The sequence below is a fragment of the Oncorhynchus tshawytscha genome, linkage group LG03, assembly GCF_018296145.1.
Source record: "Oncorhynchus tshawytscha isolate Ot180627B linkage group LG03, Otsh_v2.0, whole genome shotgun sequence".
Taxonomy (NCBI): domain Eukaryota; kingdom Metazoa; phylum Chordata; class Actinopteri; order Salmoniformes; family Salmonidae; genus Oncorhynchus; species Oncorhynchus tshawytscha.
Genome location: NC_056431.1, coordinates 72,132,054 through 72,149,482, shown reverse-complemented (window position 1 = coordinate 72,149,482; position 17,429 = coordinate 72,132,054). Strand labels below are relative to the sequence as shown.

Here is a 17,429-nt window from a genome sequence, read left to right as displayed (position 1 = left end):
TCCATACCCTGACTCTCTCTCTCTTCATACCCTGACTGTATCTCTTCAGACCCTGTCTCTCTCTCCAGACCCTCTCTCTCTTCATACCCTGACTCTCTCCATACCCTGACTCTTTCTCTCTTCATACCCCAACTGTATCTCTTCAGACCCTGTCTCTCTCTCCAGACCCTCTCTCTCTTCATAATCTGACTCTCTCTCTCTTCAGACCCTACTCTCTCTCTTCAGACCAGGTCTCTCTCTTCAGACCCTGTCTCTCTCATCAGACAAGGTCTCTCTCTTCAGACCCTGCTCTCTCTCTTCAGACCCTGTCTCTCTCTTCAGACCCTGTCACTCTCTTCAGACCCTGCTCTCTCTCTTCAGACCCTGTCTCTCTCTTCAGACCCTGTCTCTCTCTTCAGACCAGGTCTCTCTCTTCAGACCCTGCTCTCTATCATCAGACCCTGTCTCTCTCTCTTCAGACCATGTCTCTCTCTCTTCAGACCATGTCTCTCTCTTCAGATCCTGACTCTCTCCATACCCTGACTCTTTCTCTCTTCATACCCCAACTGTATCTCTTCAGACCCTGTCTCTCTCTCCAGACCCTCTCTCTCTTCATAATCTGACTCTCTCTCTCTTCAGACCCTACTCTCTCTCTTCAGACCAGGTCTCTCTCTTCAGACCCTGTCTCTCTCATCAGACCCTGTCTCTCTCTCTTCAGACCATGTCTCTCTCTCTTCAGACCATGTCTCTCTCTTCAGACCTGTCTCTCTTCAGACCCTGCTCTCTCTCTTCAGACCCTGTCTCTCTCTTCAGACCCTGTCTCTCTCTTCAGACCAGGTCTCTCTCTTCAGACCCTATCTCTCTCTTCAGACCTGTCTCTCTCTTCAGACCCTGCTCTCTCTCTTCAGACCCTGTCTCTCTCTTCAGACCCTGTCTCTCTCTTCAGACCAGGTCTCTCTTCAGACCATGTCTCTCTCTTCAGATCCTGACTCTCTCTCTTCAGACCCTGTCTCTCTCTTCCTACCCTGTCTCTCTCTTCAGACCATGTCTCTTTCTTCAGACCCTGCTCTCTCTATTCAGACCCTGCTCTCTCTCTTCAGACCAGGTCTCTTTCTTCAGACCAGGTCTCTCTCTTCAGACAAGGTCTCTCTCTTCAGACCCTGCTCTCTCTCTTCAGATCCTGTCTCTCTCTTCAGACCCTGTCTCTCTCTTCAGACCCTGCTCTCTCTTCAGACCCTGTCTCTCTCTTTAGACCATGTTTCTCTCTTCAGACTCTGCTCTCTCTCTTCAGACCCTGTCTCTCTCTTCAGACCAGGTCTCTCTCTTCAGACCCTGCTCTCTATCATCAGACCCTGTCTCTCTCTCTTCAGACCATGTCTCTCTCTCTTCAGACCATGTCTCTCTCTTCAGATCCTGACTCTCTCTCATCAGACCCTGACTCTCTCCATACCCTAACTCTCTCTCTCTTCAGACCCTGTCTCTCTCTTCAGACCCCGTCTCTCTCTTCAGACCCTGTCTCTCTCTTCAGACCCTGCTCTCTCTCTTCAGACCCTGTCTCACTCTCGCCAGACCCTGCCCTCTCTCTTCAGACCCTGTCTCTCTCTCTTCAGACCCTGTCTCTCTCTCTTCAGACCCTGCTCTCTCTTCAGACCCTGCTCTCTCTCTTCAGACCCTGTCTCTCTCTCTTCAGACCCTGTCTCTCTCTCTTCAGACCCTGCTCTCTCTCTTCAGACCCTGTCTCTCTCCATACCCTGACTCTCTCTCTCCATACCCTGACTCTGTCTCTCTTCATACCCTGACTCTCTTCAGACCCTGAATCTCTCTCTCTCCAGACCCTCTCTCTCTTCAGACCCTGACTCTCTCTCTTCAGACCCCGACTCTCTCTCTCCATACCCTGACTCTCTCCATACCCTGACTCTCTCTCTCTCTTCATACCCTGACTCTCTCTCTCTCTTCAGACCCTGTCTCTCTCTCCATACCCTGACTCTCTCCATACCCTGACTCTCTCCATACCCTGACTCTCTCTCTCTCCATACCCTGACTCTCTCTCTCCATACCCTGACTCTCTCTCTCTTCAGACAATGTCTCTCTTTTCAGACCCTGTCTCTTTCTTCAGACCCTGTCTGTTTCTCCAGACCCTGTCTGTCTCTCCAGACCCTGTCTCTCGCCAGACCCTGCTCTCTCTCTTCAGGCCCTGCTCTCTCTTGCCAGACCCTGCTCTCTCTCTTCAGGCCCTGCTCTCTCTCGCCAGATCCTGCTCTCTTCCGACCCAAGAGCATCAAACCCCAGACCCCTGTAGTGGGCAGCATCCGTCTTTAACAGTCAATAATATTTTACTTTGACCATAGAGTAAACATGTTGAACTTTGACAAGGAAGAATTTCAATTTCACTCTTTTCATTTACTCAGTGATGCATTTCCTTCTGCTCAGCAATGCTTGAATGTAATACTTTTAGGAAATGTGAACTTACTCTGAATTCCTGCTTTTCTCCCATCTTCTAGTGTGCCGGCTGACTTGCCACAAGACATGTGAAGTGAAGGTAAGAGCAGCATCTTTTCTCAGGGCTCTTATGTTGCCGAATGGGCATGTCTAAGCAATGGGAACGCAGTCTTTTTTAGGCAGCTACACTTTTTACATGTAGGTTGTTATGAACTGTCATTACATCTTATGTCATCACGTCACATCTCAAGTGCACAAGAGTCAAGTACAGTGTAGCTCTACCAAGTCATCCTCTGTTGACGCAACAGGAGGCTGCTGAGGGGAGGAGGGCTCATAATAATGGCCGGAACGGAGAGCGAATGGAATGGCATCAAAACACATGGAAACCATGGAAACCATGTGTTTTACTGTTTGATACCATTGTACTGATTTCTCTCCCTCCCATTACCATGAGCCCGTCCTGCCAAATTACAGTGCCACCAACCTCCTGTGGTTAGCTCTTAGTGGTTTAGTTAGCTCAACTCTCTTTCCTTCAAAGCCAAGCAGAGCTTATCAGAAGGTAATGTTGTGTTAATGAGGTGGACGGGACCTCGGCAGGAACAGTGTTCCTGCACTCCTAATGTCGGAGGAATCTGAAAACAAGTGCAGGCTGTCCCAGTATGTGTTTGACTTGGCTGAGCCTTTGTATGTTCGACATCACCCCCTTCTAAAAATAAACGTCAGTTCGCTACATGGTCGACGGGCTTGGTGTGTTTGAAGGGGGGGCACTTAGAAGAAGATGGGAAGTAGTGATGGAAAGAGAGAGAGAGGTGGTGAAGGAGGGCTGGAGATGAGAAAACCTAGATTTTTTACAATACGTTGCAGTGAGAGATTTACTAGACTTTAGATTTATAGCACACACACACACACACACACACACACACACGTCACCGCCCTTCATCTGGCAGCCATTACTGAAATGTTCCAGAGGTGCCAGCTCTACCCAGCTCCCTATACCCTCCTCAGTTCTACCCAGCTCTACCCACTACCCTCCTCCAGCTCTACCCAGCTCCCTCTACCCTCCTCAGTTCTACCCAGCTCCCTTTGCCCTCCTCAGTTCTACCCAGCTCCCTCTACCCTCCTCCAACTCTACCCAGCTCCCTCTGCCCTCCTCCAACTCTACCCAGCTCCCTTTACCCTCCTCAGTTCTACCCAGCTCCCTCTACCCTCCTCCAACTCTACCCAGCTCCCTCTGCCCTCCTCCAACTCTACCCAGCTCCCTTTACCCTCCTCAGTTCTACCCAGCTCCCTCTACCCTCCTCAGTTCTACCCAGCTCCCTCTGCCCTCCTTCAGTTCTACCCAGCTCCCTATACCCCCTCCAGTTCTACCCAGCTCCCTCTGCCCTCCTCCAACTCTACCCAGCTCCATCTGCCCTCCTCCAACTCTACCCAGCTCCATCTGCCCTCCTCCAACTCTCCACAGCTCCCTCTACCCTCCTCAGTTCTACCCAGCTCCCTCTACCCTCCTCAGTTCTACCCAGCTCCCTCTGCCCTCCTCCATCTCTACCCAGCTCCCTCTACCCTCCTCAGTTCTACCCAGCTCCCTCTGCCCTCCTCCAACTCTACCCAGCTTCCTCTACCCTCCTCCATCTCTACCCAGCTCCCTCTGCCCTCCTCCAACTCTACCCAGCTCCCTCTGCCCTCCTCCATCTCTACCCAGCTCCCTCTACCCTCCTCAGTTCTACCCAGCTCCCTCTGCCCTCCTCCAGCTCTACCCAGCTCCCTCTACCCTCCTCCATCTCTACCCAGCTCCCTCTACCCTCCTCCAACTCTACCCAGCTCCCTCTACCCTCCTCCATCTCTACCCAGCTCCCTCTACCCTCCTCAGTTCTACCCAGCTCCCCCTACCCTCCTCAGTTCTACCCAGCTCCCTCTGCCCTCCTCCAACTCTACCCAGCTCCCTCTGCCCTCCTCCAACTCTACCCAGCTCCCTCTACCCTCCTCAGTTCTACCCAGCTCCCTCTACCCTCCTCAGTTCTACCCAGCTCCCTCTGCCCTCCTCCAACTCTACCCAGCTCCCTCTACCCTCCTCAGTTCTACCAGGGGTGCAAAGGGTGGTGAAGATTTACCAGTCAGTCTCATAGGAGGGGTGAAGGTTTACCAGTCAGTCTCATAGGAGGGGTGAAGGTTTACCAGTCAGTCTTATAGGAGGGGTGAAGGTTTACCAGTCAGTCTCATAGGAGGGGTGAAGGTTTACCAGTCAGTTTTATAGGAGGGGTGAAGGTTTACCAGTCAGTCTCATAGGAGGGGCGAAGGTTTACCAGTTAGTCCCAATAGGAGGGGTGAAGGTTTACCAGTCAGTCTCATAGGAGGGGCGAAGGTATACCAGTTAGTCCCAATAGGAGGGGTGAAGGTTTACCAGTCAGTCTCATATGAGGGGCGAAGGTTTACCAGTTAGTCCCAATAGGAGGGGTGATGGTTTACCTGTCAGTCTCATAAGAGGGGTGAAGGTTTACCAGTCAGTCTCATAGGAGGGGTGAAGGTTTACCAGTCAGTTTTATAGGAGGGGTGAAGGTTTACCAGTCAGTCTCATAGGAGGGGCGAAGGTTTACCAGTTAGTCCCAATAGGAGGGGTGAAGGTTTACCAGTCAGTCTCATAGGAGGGGCGAAGGTTTACCAGTTAGTCCCAATAGGAGGGGTGAAGGTTTACCAGTCAGTCTCATATGAGGGGCGAAGGTTTACCAGTTAGTCCCAATAGGAGGGGTGAAGGTTTACCAGTCAGTCTCATAGGAGGGGTGAAGGTTTACCAGTCAGTCTCATAGGAGGGGCGAAGGTTTACCAGTCAGTCTCATAGGAGGGGCGAAGGTTTACCAGTTAGTCCCAATAGGAGGGGCGAAGGTTTACCAGTCAGTCTCATAGGAGGGGCGAAGGTTTACCAGTTAGTCCCAATAGGAGGGGCGAAGGTTTACCAGTTAGTCCCAATAGGAGGGGTGAAGGTTTACCAGTCAGTCTCATAGGAGGGGTGAAGGTTTACCAGTCAGTCTCATAGGAGGGGCGAAGGTTTACCAGTCAGTCTTATAGGAGGGGCGAAGGTTTACCAGTTAGTCCCAATAGGAGGGGCGAAGACAAATTAGCTCAAGCTAACACAACGCATTTGGTTAATGACTGTGTGTAATTCAATGTGTCAGTGTTTTAATTGCATCCATCTCAATTCAGATAAATTATTAAGTAAATAAATAGCCGCCTAACTGGGGAAACGTTCTGAAGCAGTGAGTAATGAGCAGCCCATGTGACCTCTTCTTGGTCTACTGGTTCTTACAATGACAACAAACTGTATTTCAATCAATGCTCCCCGGAACAAATACATCCCATTCATGACCCCACAACTAATCTGACTTAATAATACGAGGACGTGATTGAAACCCATGAAAACATATCAAACAAAAACAAGAAAATGTGATGAGTGAAGGGGTAGAACATATGAAGAGAGAAGTAACAAAATATGAAAAGGTCTTCTCCCCGAGAGGTGTTGTTGTTGGAGTTCTTTTCTAGGAAGGAACGCATGCAGGAATTCTGTGAACCCAGGGTTGATTTGTGAAGACAGGTCCGGAACGCAGAGACTTAATTGTTTCTTAATTAAATCGTGATGAAGAGTACAATCCAAACTACTCCCAATCAGCAAACATGGACATACGTGGACAAACCTCCATTTTCTCTAATCAGACAAATATTCCCTCAGAGATTGGCCTTGGCAGGTCGCAATTCACTTTTAGACTTGACATGAAAAAAAAGTTTATGTCGTGAATGATAGTTGATGAAGTGCTAGCTCGATCGCTATCAGCTTTCGATCAAACTTGCATCGCCTTGAATTCATTATTCATGAAGAATTTACAAGCTAAATATATAAGGTTAAGGTGCTCCCATTGCCCCTAAGCTTTTCCTTAGTTTTGATTAATATGTGATCTTACACTTCTGGAATCCAAATGGTGGTAATAACTCTGTCATGCTGTGACAGTTTCCACACTGACTCGCTACAGGGAGAAATCTCCACATCCATATTTAGATAAGATTCGCACGTAGCCCCTGCATAACCTCTGCTACTAAAAAACAAATGGTCAGACTGCATGAACGACAGTATGTCACTGTGTGTGTGTGTGTGTGTGTGTGTGTGTGTGTGTGTGTGTGTGTGTGTGTGTGTGTGTGTGTGTGTGTGTGTGTGTGTGTGTGTGTGTGTGTGCGTGTGTGTGTGTGTGTGTGTGTGTGTGTGTGTGTGTGCATGTCTGAGTTTTGTGTGTCTGAGAGAGAGATGTAAAGTAAAAGTGAGAGTATGTCAGAAGTATTTGGAGAAATAGAGAGAATTGTGGGGCCTCAGTAATGCTAGATGAAGATTTGTGGGAAGAGGACTTGGAACTAATGGGAAACACAGCTTCATCCAATCCAATGGGAGATGTCGGTTCGATGTTTGTCTATATTTTCGTGTCTGAGCACAGGTGCTGCTTGCTCCGTGCCATCATGTCATCCACTAAATACAAGTGCCAAATGGACCTGTCCTTTCCACTACCCTTTCTTCAGACATGTGCATCTTGCTTGTTCATCTTTTTTTAAATTTAACCTTTATATAACCAGGCAAGTCAGTTAAGAACAAATGATTATTTGCTATGACGGGCCTACCCCGGCCAAACCCGGACGACGCTGGTCCATTTGTGTGCCGCCCTATGGGACTCTCAATCACAGGCCGGATGTGATACAGCCTGGATTCAAACCAGGGACTGCAGTGACACCTCTTGCACTGAGATGCAGTGTCTTAGACCGCTGCACCACTCGGGAGCTTCATAGCTTTAAGTGTGTCAACTCCACAACACAGTTTTAGATGTCAGAGGCTCAAAGACGCCATCAGTAATTGTATTTACTGTAATAAACGTAACAATTCAATGGCAGTTCAATGGTATTGCCTTGAACTCAGCTGAAGACGGCTCAGTGGTACTGCCTTGAACTCAGCTGAAGACGGCTCAGTGGGACTGCCTTGAACTCCCCCTGGAATGCTACCCTTGCTCGGATTTCATCAACCTTGTTGTCAAGAGACTTTCCATTGGCAAGTAGTAGGCTCGGGAGCGGTGCGCGATGTGCCCGTCTCCGGAGCCTGACCAGAAGACCACTTCGTCTGCCCCTTTTACGGTGACGTTGTTTTGGTTCGCTTGCCGGGATCCGATCCATTGTCCTGGGTGGTGGGCAAAACACAGGATCCGCTTCGGGAACGTCGTATTCCTGGTCGAAATGATGGTGAGTTGACATTGCTCTTATATCCACTAGTTCCTCCCGACTGTATGTAATAAAACCTAAGATTACCTGGGGTACCAATGTAAGAAATAACACGTAAAAAAAACCAAATACAAATAGGAACGCAAAGCGCCCTTGGCAGCAACAGTCACTACTTCGTCACCCTAAAAAATAGTCTGAATAAATAAAAAAATCTGTAATTAATTTAATTGAATTTTGAGAAGGTCTTAGTCACGCTATTTTACATCTTTTTTGTATTTGTTATTTTTATTTAACCTTTAATTAACTAGGCAAGTAAATTAAGAACACATTTCTATTTACAACGACGGCCTACAACGGCCAAACTCAGACGACGCTGGGCCAATTGTGGGACTCCCAATCATGGCCGAAAGGGAATTCTGCTTTGAAAGTTGATCAACTTGTAAACTCACTTTTGAGAAAACCGTCTTTCAATGTTTTGGTACCTACTGGAGAGCCCTTCTTTGTCTACATCCATTCAGCATTGTTCTCACCCTCTTAAGCTTTAGCCCCACCAATCTCTTTAAGGGTTGATCCGTGATTTTTGTATTAACTTGCCAGCTACTTCCAGACATCTAAGAGAGATAGAACAGCTCACTGAACATTACTCGCCCCATCAGAGCTGGTTAGGCTGCTATAGTATGCTATTCAGAGTGTTGAGAACAAGGTCTCATTTAAACTGAGACCTGGACAAGATAAAGCAAAGCATGTGTGACAAAAACAACAACACATTACACTTTGTTGCGGACGTATACTGACACCGGACATATTCAACGGGTGTTGAGTGTTCAAAAATTAAACAGTTATTCTGCGCTCTGGCACACTCAGACGAGAGTCTTGTGTTTAAGAAATGTAGCTAGATAGCTAGCTAGGTAAACAGTGAATCTCAATGCATGACGTAACGTTAGTTAGCGAGCAAGCCAGCTAACATTAGCTAGCTAGCTAACAGTACACTGTCTTGAAATAAAAAATACTTTGTCAAAATTAGAGTGGAGTATTTTGTTAAGACATGTACCATAATCACAACTCATGACGTTACTACCCTGCATGAATCTGCAGGTAGCTAACCAACCAGGTTCTATGGCTATAACTAGTCAAGCAAATGTGTGTGAGATACAAAGAATAAGATCATACACATAATGTTAGCTAGGGACCCAGCCAGCTAACGTTAGCTAGCAAAACAGTACACTTGAAATGAAACAACTTTCTGTCAAAATTAGAAATGTTTATATCTGAAAATGTAGCTAGCTAGATTATCTTACAAGTATTCATCATGGTTGCACGCGTCTCCTGTCTGATGCCATGCATGGTTGCCCTTATTTTGACAATGTAATCCAGACTGGTGTTTTCTCCATCTCCTTAGCTATCATACTTCAATTGCACTGATTTCTAAACTCGGTCCTCAGAAAGTGGAGAGCATACACATAACGTTAGTTAGCAAGCCAGCCAGCTAACATTAGCTAGCTAACAGTACACTTTAACTTGACATTAGGTTTATGCAGTTTTACTACACGATACATAAAAAAGCCGCGTTTGACTCGATTACCTAGACATACTGACCAGCGCCAATAGACAGACATGTGCTATATGACAGACCAATCCAAACTCATCTCTCAGCATGTCCAGCCCCCTCATTATGTCAGCCAATCATGGAACAATTATTTTGCCATGACTTCAGCCTGGAGGCTGCTAGTATACTGAGAGCTCCATTTCGATTTTACTTCAGGCTTTCTAAAGTCCTCCTTTCTTCCACATGGGCCATCTTGTAAAATCAAACTGACAATTGGAACATTTAAAGATAAAATAATTAGCCAGGAAGTGAGGATACTGTTTGATTTCTAAAACAACTCTGGCAAGATGCAAACCCCTTTTAGTTTCTGATCTACATATTTCTCTGGCACGTCCGATAGGGGTTCGCTCATTTGTGACCTGATTCAGTAAACTTGGCGTATGTCTCAAGTCACGACATCACAGGAGAGCTGTTTGAATGTAAAAACTTTTTTTAATCAAATAGCTTTTTTTTGCAGAAATGGCTTCTCGAACATGTGAACTTTCATGTGCCTTAATAACAAACTTGTATGCCATCTGTAAATACGAATAAAATTGTTAAAATTACGAGTCTAGTTGGTTTAGCCACAGAAAAAGACACCACATTAAAGTTCACTTGTTGTGCATTCTTAGGAGTTGAGAAGAGCCTAGAGATATGACTCTGGGAACCAAGCGTGTTTTGGGAAGGACACTACTGTGTTCCTCTGGTAATGAATAGGAAGGCCAGAGAAATCAGAGTGAGAAACAAATACACGCAGCTAATCACCACTCCTACCTCTCCTCCCTCCTCTCTCCAACCTTTCCCTTCCACAGTGATGAAGTATGTGTTTTCATTTTCTCCCACAATTCCCTCACCATCCATCTCTGTTCTTTAAACCAAAAAGAAAATCATGTTTTTGTTTGGACTGGACAGACATTTTGGAAGGCTGTTTTTGCGACTCCTCACTTAGTTTCCCTTGGCGAGGTTGGTTCCTGCATGAGAGCTAGGTTTCATTACATTAACCGCTGATACTGAGAGAGTTATGGCCACTGGAAGAGCTGCAGTAAAGCCCCTTTTTTTAGCTAAATGTAGCGGTAGCTTGGATGACTTCAGTGTTAGCTGAATGACCCCACCATGTATCAAGCTCCTTTCTGGTTCTTGTGTTATTATAGCCAATAACACTCCCCTCCTCTTGCTACTGGAGCTGCCATTGGCCAACTTCAGCATTCAAGGTTCAGTCATGCCGGGCACAGAAGACAATGCTATGCCAGAATATGCAATAGCCCATTTTTTTTGCCCAGTAAAATAGCAACTGGAGGCATCTTGTGTATAGTACATTTAGTCTTAGGTGTGGGTATAGTCTCTCAATGAGATGGAACCCTTGTCATGGCTAGGCTTTGTCCCCAAATGAACCTATAGAAATGACTGAAACCCGGTATGGTTTGGCCCAAACAATGGCTGTGTTGTCATGTGTTCTGTCCACATGCTGTTTCCATTGTGAGTCAAACGGGAGTGAAATACCACGAGGAAAGTCCCTGAATCTTTTGCAATTTCATGATTCATACCTGTATTCATAATAGCATCATGGTTCTATTTTTGTAAACATATTTGGTATGTTCTGTTGGTAATTTAATAGAAAAAACACTCATTGACGTGAGAACAATGATTTCCGTAATTTAAAAATAATTGACTGTCTCTAACTTTTAGCAACATCCAGGCACCTACAGTATATACACGTAAGTTAATAGATATTTGTTTGATATGACAGTTTGGAGGCTGTAACTATCCAGCTTTCTACTTACCTGGGTGGAACAGAAGTTGGATTTATCAGTCTGTGTCTAGCTGTCTTAACTTCACTGCTAATTGACTTCCTCTGCTGACAAAGCTATGTATAAATCTAGATGGCCTGTTGAGTATAAAAAATAACCCCAAATCAACTATGTTCATCAAAGCTCGTTCAAGGTAATTAGTACAGTGTGCATTTTAGGAAGCCGAGGCTTGAGGCTGAGCGTGTCCTCCAATGTATACCGTACGTACATTCAGATTAAGGCCCCACCGTAGTCTTTAGTTGAAGGAGTAAGTGTATCTCGTTCTCTGCAGTACGTTTTTGGAATACAGCCTAGCAGTGACTGTCTTGTTCTTAACCTCTTGTGCTGTCTTGCTTTGCCCTAATTTACCTCCAGTAACAGCAGCTGTCAAGATCATTTGGCACCTGATCGCTTGTCTTCCGTTCTAGTGACTTACCTTAGATACGATACTTTGCCATTGGAGGCTGATTTATCGCGCGTAGGGTAATTGGAAAGCCAGGTCGTCGTTGTGGAGCACGAGGGAAGCTTTTTTATTATCTTAATGTTTGTCCAGAGGAAGAGTTTGTCCACAGGAAGAGTTTGGCCAGAGGAAGAGTTTGGCCAGAGGAAGGGTTTGGCCAGAGGAAGGGTTTGGCCAGAGGAAGGGTTTGGCCAGAGGAAGAGTTTGGCCAGAGGAAGAGTTTGTCCAGAGGAAGAGTTTGTCCAGAGGAAGAGTTTGGCCAGAGGAAGAGTTTGTCCAGAGGAAGAGTTTGTCCAGAGGAAGAGTTTGGCCAGAGGAAGAGTTTGTCCAGAGGAAGAGTTTGTCCAGAGGAAGAGTTTGGCCAGAGGAAGAGTTTGGCCAGAGGAAGAGTTTGGCCAGAGGAAGAGTTTGGCCAGAGGAAGGGTTTGGCCAGAGGAAGAGTTTGGCCAGAGGAAGAGTTTGGCCAGAGGAAGAGTTTGGCCAGAGGAAGGGTTTGGCCAGAGGAAGAGTTTGGCCAGAGGAAGAGTTTGGCCAGAGGAAGGGTTTGGCCAGAGGAAGAGTTTGGCCAGAGGAAGGGTTTGGCCAGAGGAAGGGTTTGGCCAGAGGAAGAGTTTGGCCAGAGGAAGAGTTTGGCCAGAGGAAGAGTTTGGCCAGAGGAAGAGTTTGGCCAGAGGAAGGGTTTGGCCAGAGGAAGAGTTTGGCCAGAGGAAGAGTTTGGCCAGAGGAAGGGTTTGGCCAGAGGAAGAGTTTGGCCAGAGGAAGAGTTTGGCCAGAGGAAGGGTTTGGCCAGAGGAAGAGTTTGGCCAGAGGAAGGGTTTGGCCAGAGGAAGGGTTTGGCCAGAGGAAGAGTTTGGCCAGAGGAAGAGTTTGGCCAGAGGAAGAGTTTGGCCAGAGGAAGAGTTTGGCCAGAGGAAGGGTTTGGCCAGAGGAAGAGTTTGGCCAGAGGAAGAGTTTGGCCAGAGGAAGGGTTTGGCCAGAGGAAGAGTTTGGCCAGAGGAAGAGTTTGGCCAGAGGAAGGGTTTGGCCAGAGGAAGAGTTTGGCCAGAGGAAGAGTTTGGCCAGAGGAAGAGTTTGGCCAGAGGAAGAGTTTGGCCAGAGGAAGGGTTTGGCCAGAGGAAGAGTTTGGCCAGAGGAAGAGTTTGGCCAGAGGAAGGGTTTGGCCAGAGGAAGAGGCCAGAGGAAGGGTTTGGCCAGAGGAAGGGTTTGGCCAGAGGAAGAGTTTGGCCAGAGGAAGAGTTTGGCCAGAGGAAGAGTTTGGCCAGAGGAAGGGTTTGGCCAGAGGAAGAGTTTGGCCAGAGGAAGAGTTTGGCCAGAGGAAGGGTTTGGCCAGAGGAAGAGTTTGGCCAGAGGAAGAGTTTGGCCAGAGGAAGGGTTTGGCCAGAGGGAAGAGTTTGGCCAGAGGAAGGGTTTGGCCAGAGGAAGAGTTTGGCCAGAGGAAGGGTTTGGCCAGAGGAAGAGTTTGGCCAGAGGAAGAGTTTGGCCAGAGGAAGAGTTTGGCCAGAGGAAGGGTTTGGCCAGAGGAAGAGTTTGGCCAGAGGAAGAGTTTGGCCAGAGGAAGGGTTTGGCCAGAGGAAGAGTTTGGCCAGAGGAAGGGTTTGGCCAGAGGAAGGGTTTGGCCAGAGGAAGAGTTTGGCCAGAGGAAGAGTTTGGCCAGAGGAAGAGTTTGGCCAGAGGAAGAGTTTGGCCAGAGGAAGGGTTTGGCCAGAGGAAGAGTTTGGCCAGAGGAAGAGTTTGGCCAGAGGAAGGGTTTGGCCAGAGGAAGAGTTTGGCCAGAGGAAGAGTTTGGCCAGAGGAAGGGTTTGGCCAGAGGAAGAGTTTGGCCAGAGGAAGGGTTTGGCCAGAGGAAGGGTTTGGCCAGAGGAAGAGTTTGGCCAGAGGAAGAGTTTGGCCAGAGGAAGAGTTTGGCCAGAGGAAGAGTTTGGCCAGAGGAAGGGTTTGGCCAGAGGAAGAGTTTGGCCAGAGGAAGAGTTTGGCCAGAGGAAGGGTTTGGCCAGAGGAAGAGTTTGGCCAGAGGAAGAGTTTGGCCAGAGGAAGGGTTTGGCCAGAGGAAGAGTTTGGCCAGAGGAAGAGTTTGGCCAGAGGAAGAGTTTGGCCAGAGGAAGAGTTTGGCCAGAGGAAGGGTTTGGCCAGAGGAAGAGTTTGGCCAGAGGAAGAGTTTGGCCAGAGGAAGGGTTTGGCCAGAGGAAGAGTTTGGCCAGAGGAAGGGTTTGGCCAGAGGAAGGGTTTGGCCAGAGGAAGAGTTTGGCCAGAGGAAGAGTTTGGCCAGAGGAAGAGTTTGGCCAGAGGAAGGGTTTGGCCAGAGGAAGAGTTTGGCCAGAGGAAGAGTTTGGCCAGAGGAAGGGTTTGGCCAGAGGAAGAGTTTGGCCAGAGGAAGAGTTTGGCCAGAGGAAGGGTTTGGCCAGAGGAAGAGTTTGGCCAGAGGAAGGGTTTGGCCAGAGGAAGGGTTTGGCCAGAGGAAGGGTTTGGCCAGAGGAAGAGTTTGGCCAGAGGAAGAGTTTGGCCAGAGGAAGAGTTTGGCCAGAGGAAGAGTTTGGCCAGAGGAAGAGTTTGGCATGGATGGAGAACTGGCATGAGGGATTTAGGTTTTTGGCCTAGAATGGCACACAGAAAAGAGGGAATGTGTCAGAGGACATTCTGCTTCTCATGCCTCTTTTCTCTTGTTTGGATGCTCTCTGCTTCCTCCCCCATTTCAGTTCTGAGCTTGTGTTTTCAACTGTGGTCCAAAACCCTAAAACAGACATGACCCCACACCCTGTCTCATTGCCACTTCCACTCGTGCCACTTGTGTGCCACTCATGTGTGTACTTGTGTTCTGTGACCGCCCAACACCCACACAGGAGAATGATGGTTTTAGAAGGAGGGGCTTTGACCTCATCTCAGAGTGTGCCTATTCACACTGAAATCACTACTGTAGTTTCCCCTCAACCAAGGATCATCAAAAAGCTATGATGTACCACTTTATTACACCTACATTCCTCTTTTTAATAGTGAGTTCAAAGATAGTCGATCATCTCAACTGGGCTTTGAGTGTGTGACTTCAGTACAGTTGCCCTCGCCGTCCGTGGAATCCTTCCAGGAACAACACTGAGAACTTTCTTTCTTTTTGTGTGATTGAGACTGCACTCAATGGGGATAGAGGGAAGAAAGGGATGGAGGTGGGAGTGGGGAGGGGTGATGGAAGGAAGCTCCTGCAGAGAAAATGTGATACTCATGAAAATGGGTGTGGAAGTTGCCGTCCGTGTGGGATATGAGTGGGAATGCGAGCTGGTGAAGGGGGAGAGGAGAAGTTGAATATTTAGTAAATCTATTGGGTCTTTGCTACAGGTTGAGAGATCTGTTCTAGTGACCAGCCATCTACATCATGCTTTATCAGGCTTTATATCAAATCAACTATCCAGTCATAAAAACAGTTTAATTAGAAGTCATGGGATAGGACATTATTCTTTCCCCAGACCAGTGATGTCCTGTTCAGCCCAGTGATATCCTGTTCAGCCCAGCGATGTCCTGTTCAGCCCAGCGATATCCTGTTCAGCCCAGTGATATCCTGTTCAGCCCAGTGATATCCTGTTCAGCCCAGCGATATTCTGTTCAGCCCAGTGATAATCTGTTCAGCCCAGTGATGTCCTGATCAGCCCAGTGAGGTTCCTTCCAAACAACACAGAACAGGTTTTATTTAATATTTGACTCCCAGCAGTTTGGAAAAGAGTAATCTGTGCCATTTAGATATAACTTTAATCAGGTACACCCCCTATTCCCTCCGTTGGAATGGATTGAGGGACACTGTACTAGGGGTTTGTAACACTTCCACTCCCTTCAGTACCAGAAAAGGTACTTGAAACACATGCAGAATGATTTGCCCATATAACGTGTGGACATATGGCGCTGTACAGAGTAATTAGACAAGCAGCGCTGTACGCCAAGAAGAAATACATATGTAGATGTTTTTCTCCTCACTCCTCTCCTTTTCTCCAGTGCCCCTGTCTGACTTGTAGCTACTTATTTTCTATCTGATAGATACAGTAGAGAACACAAACAGAAACACCCAACCTTTGGCAAGATGAAGTAATCCAGAGTCTCTGGAGAGAATGTTAAGAGCAGGCCAAGTGAGGAAGAGTATGAACAGAGAGAAGGGGGGAGAGAGAGAGAGAGAGAGACAGAGAGAGAGAGAGAGAGAGAGAGAGAACTTCAGAATTACAAAAAAGTTGCTAACTTCACCAGACGTTTATACAGGTGGCTGCTGATTGAATGCTGAACGTGTTTACCTCTCAAAGCCTCAAAGTAGAGATGAGTCTGATCTGATCTAATTCCGCTTACACAACCATCCTGAGACAGTTATTCCGACCAGGACTGAATAATGCACTGTACAATGTGACCATGGTGTTGACATCCACTTGCTGTGACAAGCTAGCGTTGCCTGGGCGTTGTTCAGATGTTCCAATGAGGGACTGGTGCTGTTGTTGAGAAACCCTGAGTCAGCCTCAGGAGACTCTGCCTTAAAACAGAGACAGCTGTGTCCCGTGCCCTTGCCCAGAAACTCTCTCCATCTGTCTGCCTGCCTGCCTGTCTGTCTCTCTGTCTGCCATCACGTTCTGACCACTTACAGCTGACCCAATGCTGCTTCCAGCCTCTCATGTTCATTTGCAGGTTTTTTTAAAAACCTTGTACCTTTGTTTTTTGGAGACAACGACTGGTAGATGATAGAGCTCTGCCAATACCGCGATGTGACCCAACTTTTTAGTACACTCAACTATATATGTGTGTGTCATGTAGCACACACGGAATGAATTACTTTTCTATTCTATCCTTTCCATTTCCCTGTAAGGGGTGTCTGAATACACTACGTGGCCAAAAGTCAAACATCTCATTCCAAAATCATGGGCATTAATATGAAGTTGGTCCCCCCTTTGCAGCTATAAACAGCCTCCACTGTTGGAACAAGGCCGTTAACCCACTGTTCCTAGGCCGTTATTGAAAATAAGAATTTGTTCTTAACTGACTTGCCTAGTTAAATAAAGGTAAAATCATTTTTTAATTGCTGGGGGCACTTGCTTCCATTCAGCTACAATAGCATTAGTGAGGTCGAGCACTGATGTTGGGTGATTATGCTTGGCTCACAGTCGGCTTTCCAATTCACCCCAAAAGTCCTCGATGGGGTTGAGATCAGGCCAGTCATGGGTCTTCCACACCGATGTTGACAAACCATTTCTGTATGGACTTCGCTCTGTGCACGGCGCCCTGTCATGCTGAAACAGGAAAAGGCCTTCCCCAAAGTTGGAATCACAGAATCGTCATTTTATGCTGTAGCACTAAGAGTTTCCTGTACTGGAACTAAGGGGCCTGAGCCATGAAAAACAGCCCCAGACTATTATTCCTCATCCACCACACTTTAGAGTTGGCACTATGCATTGGGGCAGGTAGCATTCTTCTGGCATCTGCCAAAACCCAGATTCATCCGTCGGACTGCTAGATGGTAAAGCGTGATTCATCACTCCAAATAATCCACTGCTCCAGAGTCCAATGATTCAGGACTCACCAGTTCCATTCTGTGAGATTGTGTGGCTTACCACTTCGCGGCTGAGCCGTTGTTACTCCCACCCTATGACGGTGCCACGTTGAAAGTCACGAAGCTCTTCAGTAAGGACATTCTACTGCCAATGTTTGTCTAAGAGATTGCATGGCGGTGTGCTCGATTTTATACACCTGTCAGTAATGGTGTGGCTGAAATAGCCACATCAACTCATTTGAAGGGGTGTATATGTAGTGTATTACAACGAAGTAAACATTTATTTAACAATCCCTTGAAAAGGATACACAGTTGTCAATTGTTTTTTGAGCAGATGAGGGTTAAACGACTAACTTCCTATATTCCATCTGGAAAAAAAATAGCCTACAATTTATAATAAACCCTTTGAATTGACTGATATCTGGGGGGACTTTCAGC

The 17,429-nt window shown here is 47.2% G+C and overlaps 1 protein-coding gene across 1 annotated transcript in view; it reads left to right on the top strand.

Moving 5' to 3' along the window:
* The window catches only part of LOC112224753 (tensin-1-like), a 298,598-nt gene that overhangs the window by 128,085 nt on the left and 153,084 nt on the right, over positions 1-17,429 (top strand). Inside the window, 1 exon segment of the mRNA XM_042319964.1 lies at positions 2,481-2,518. Within this exon segment, the coding sequence (XP_042175898.1) occupies positions 2,481-2,518 (38 nt within the window).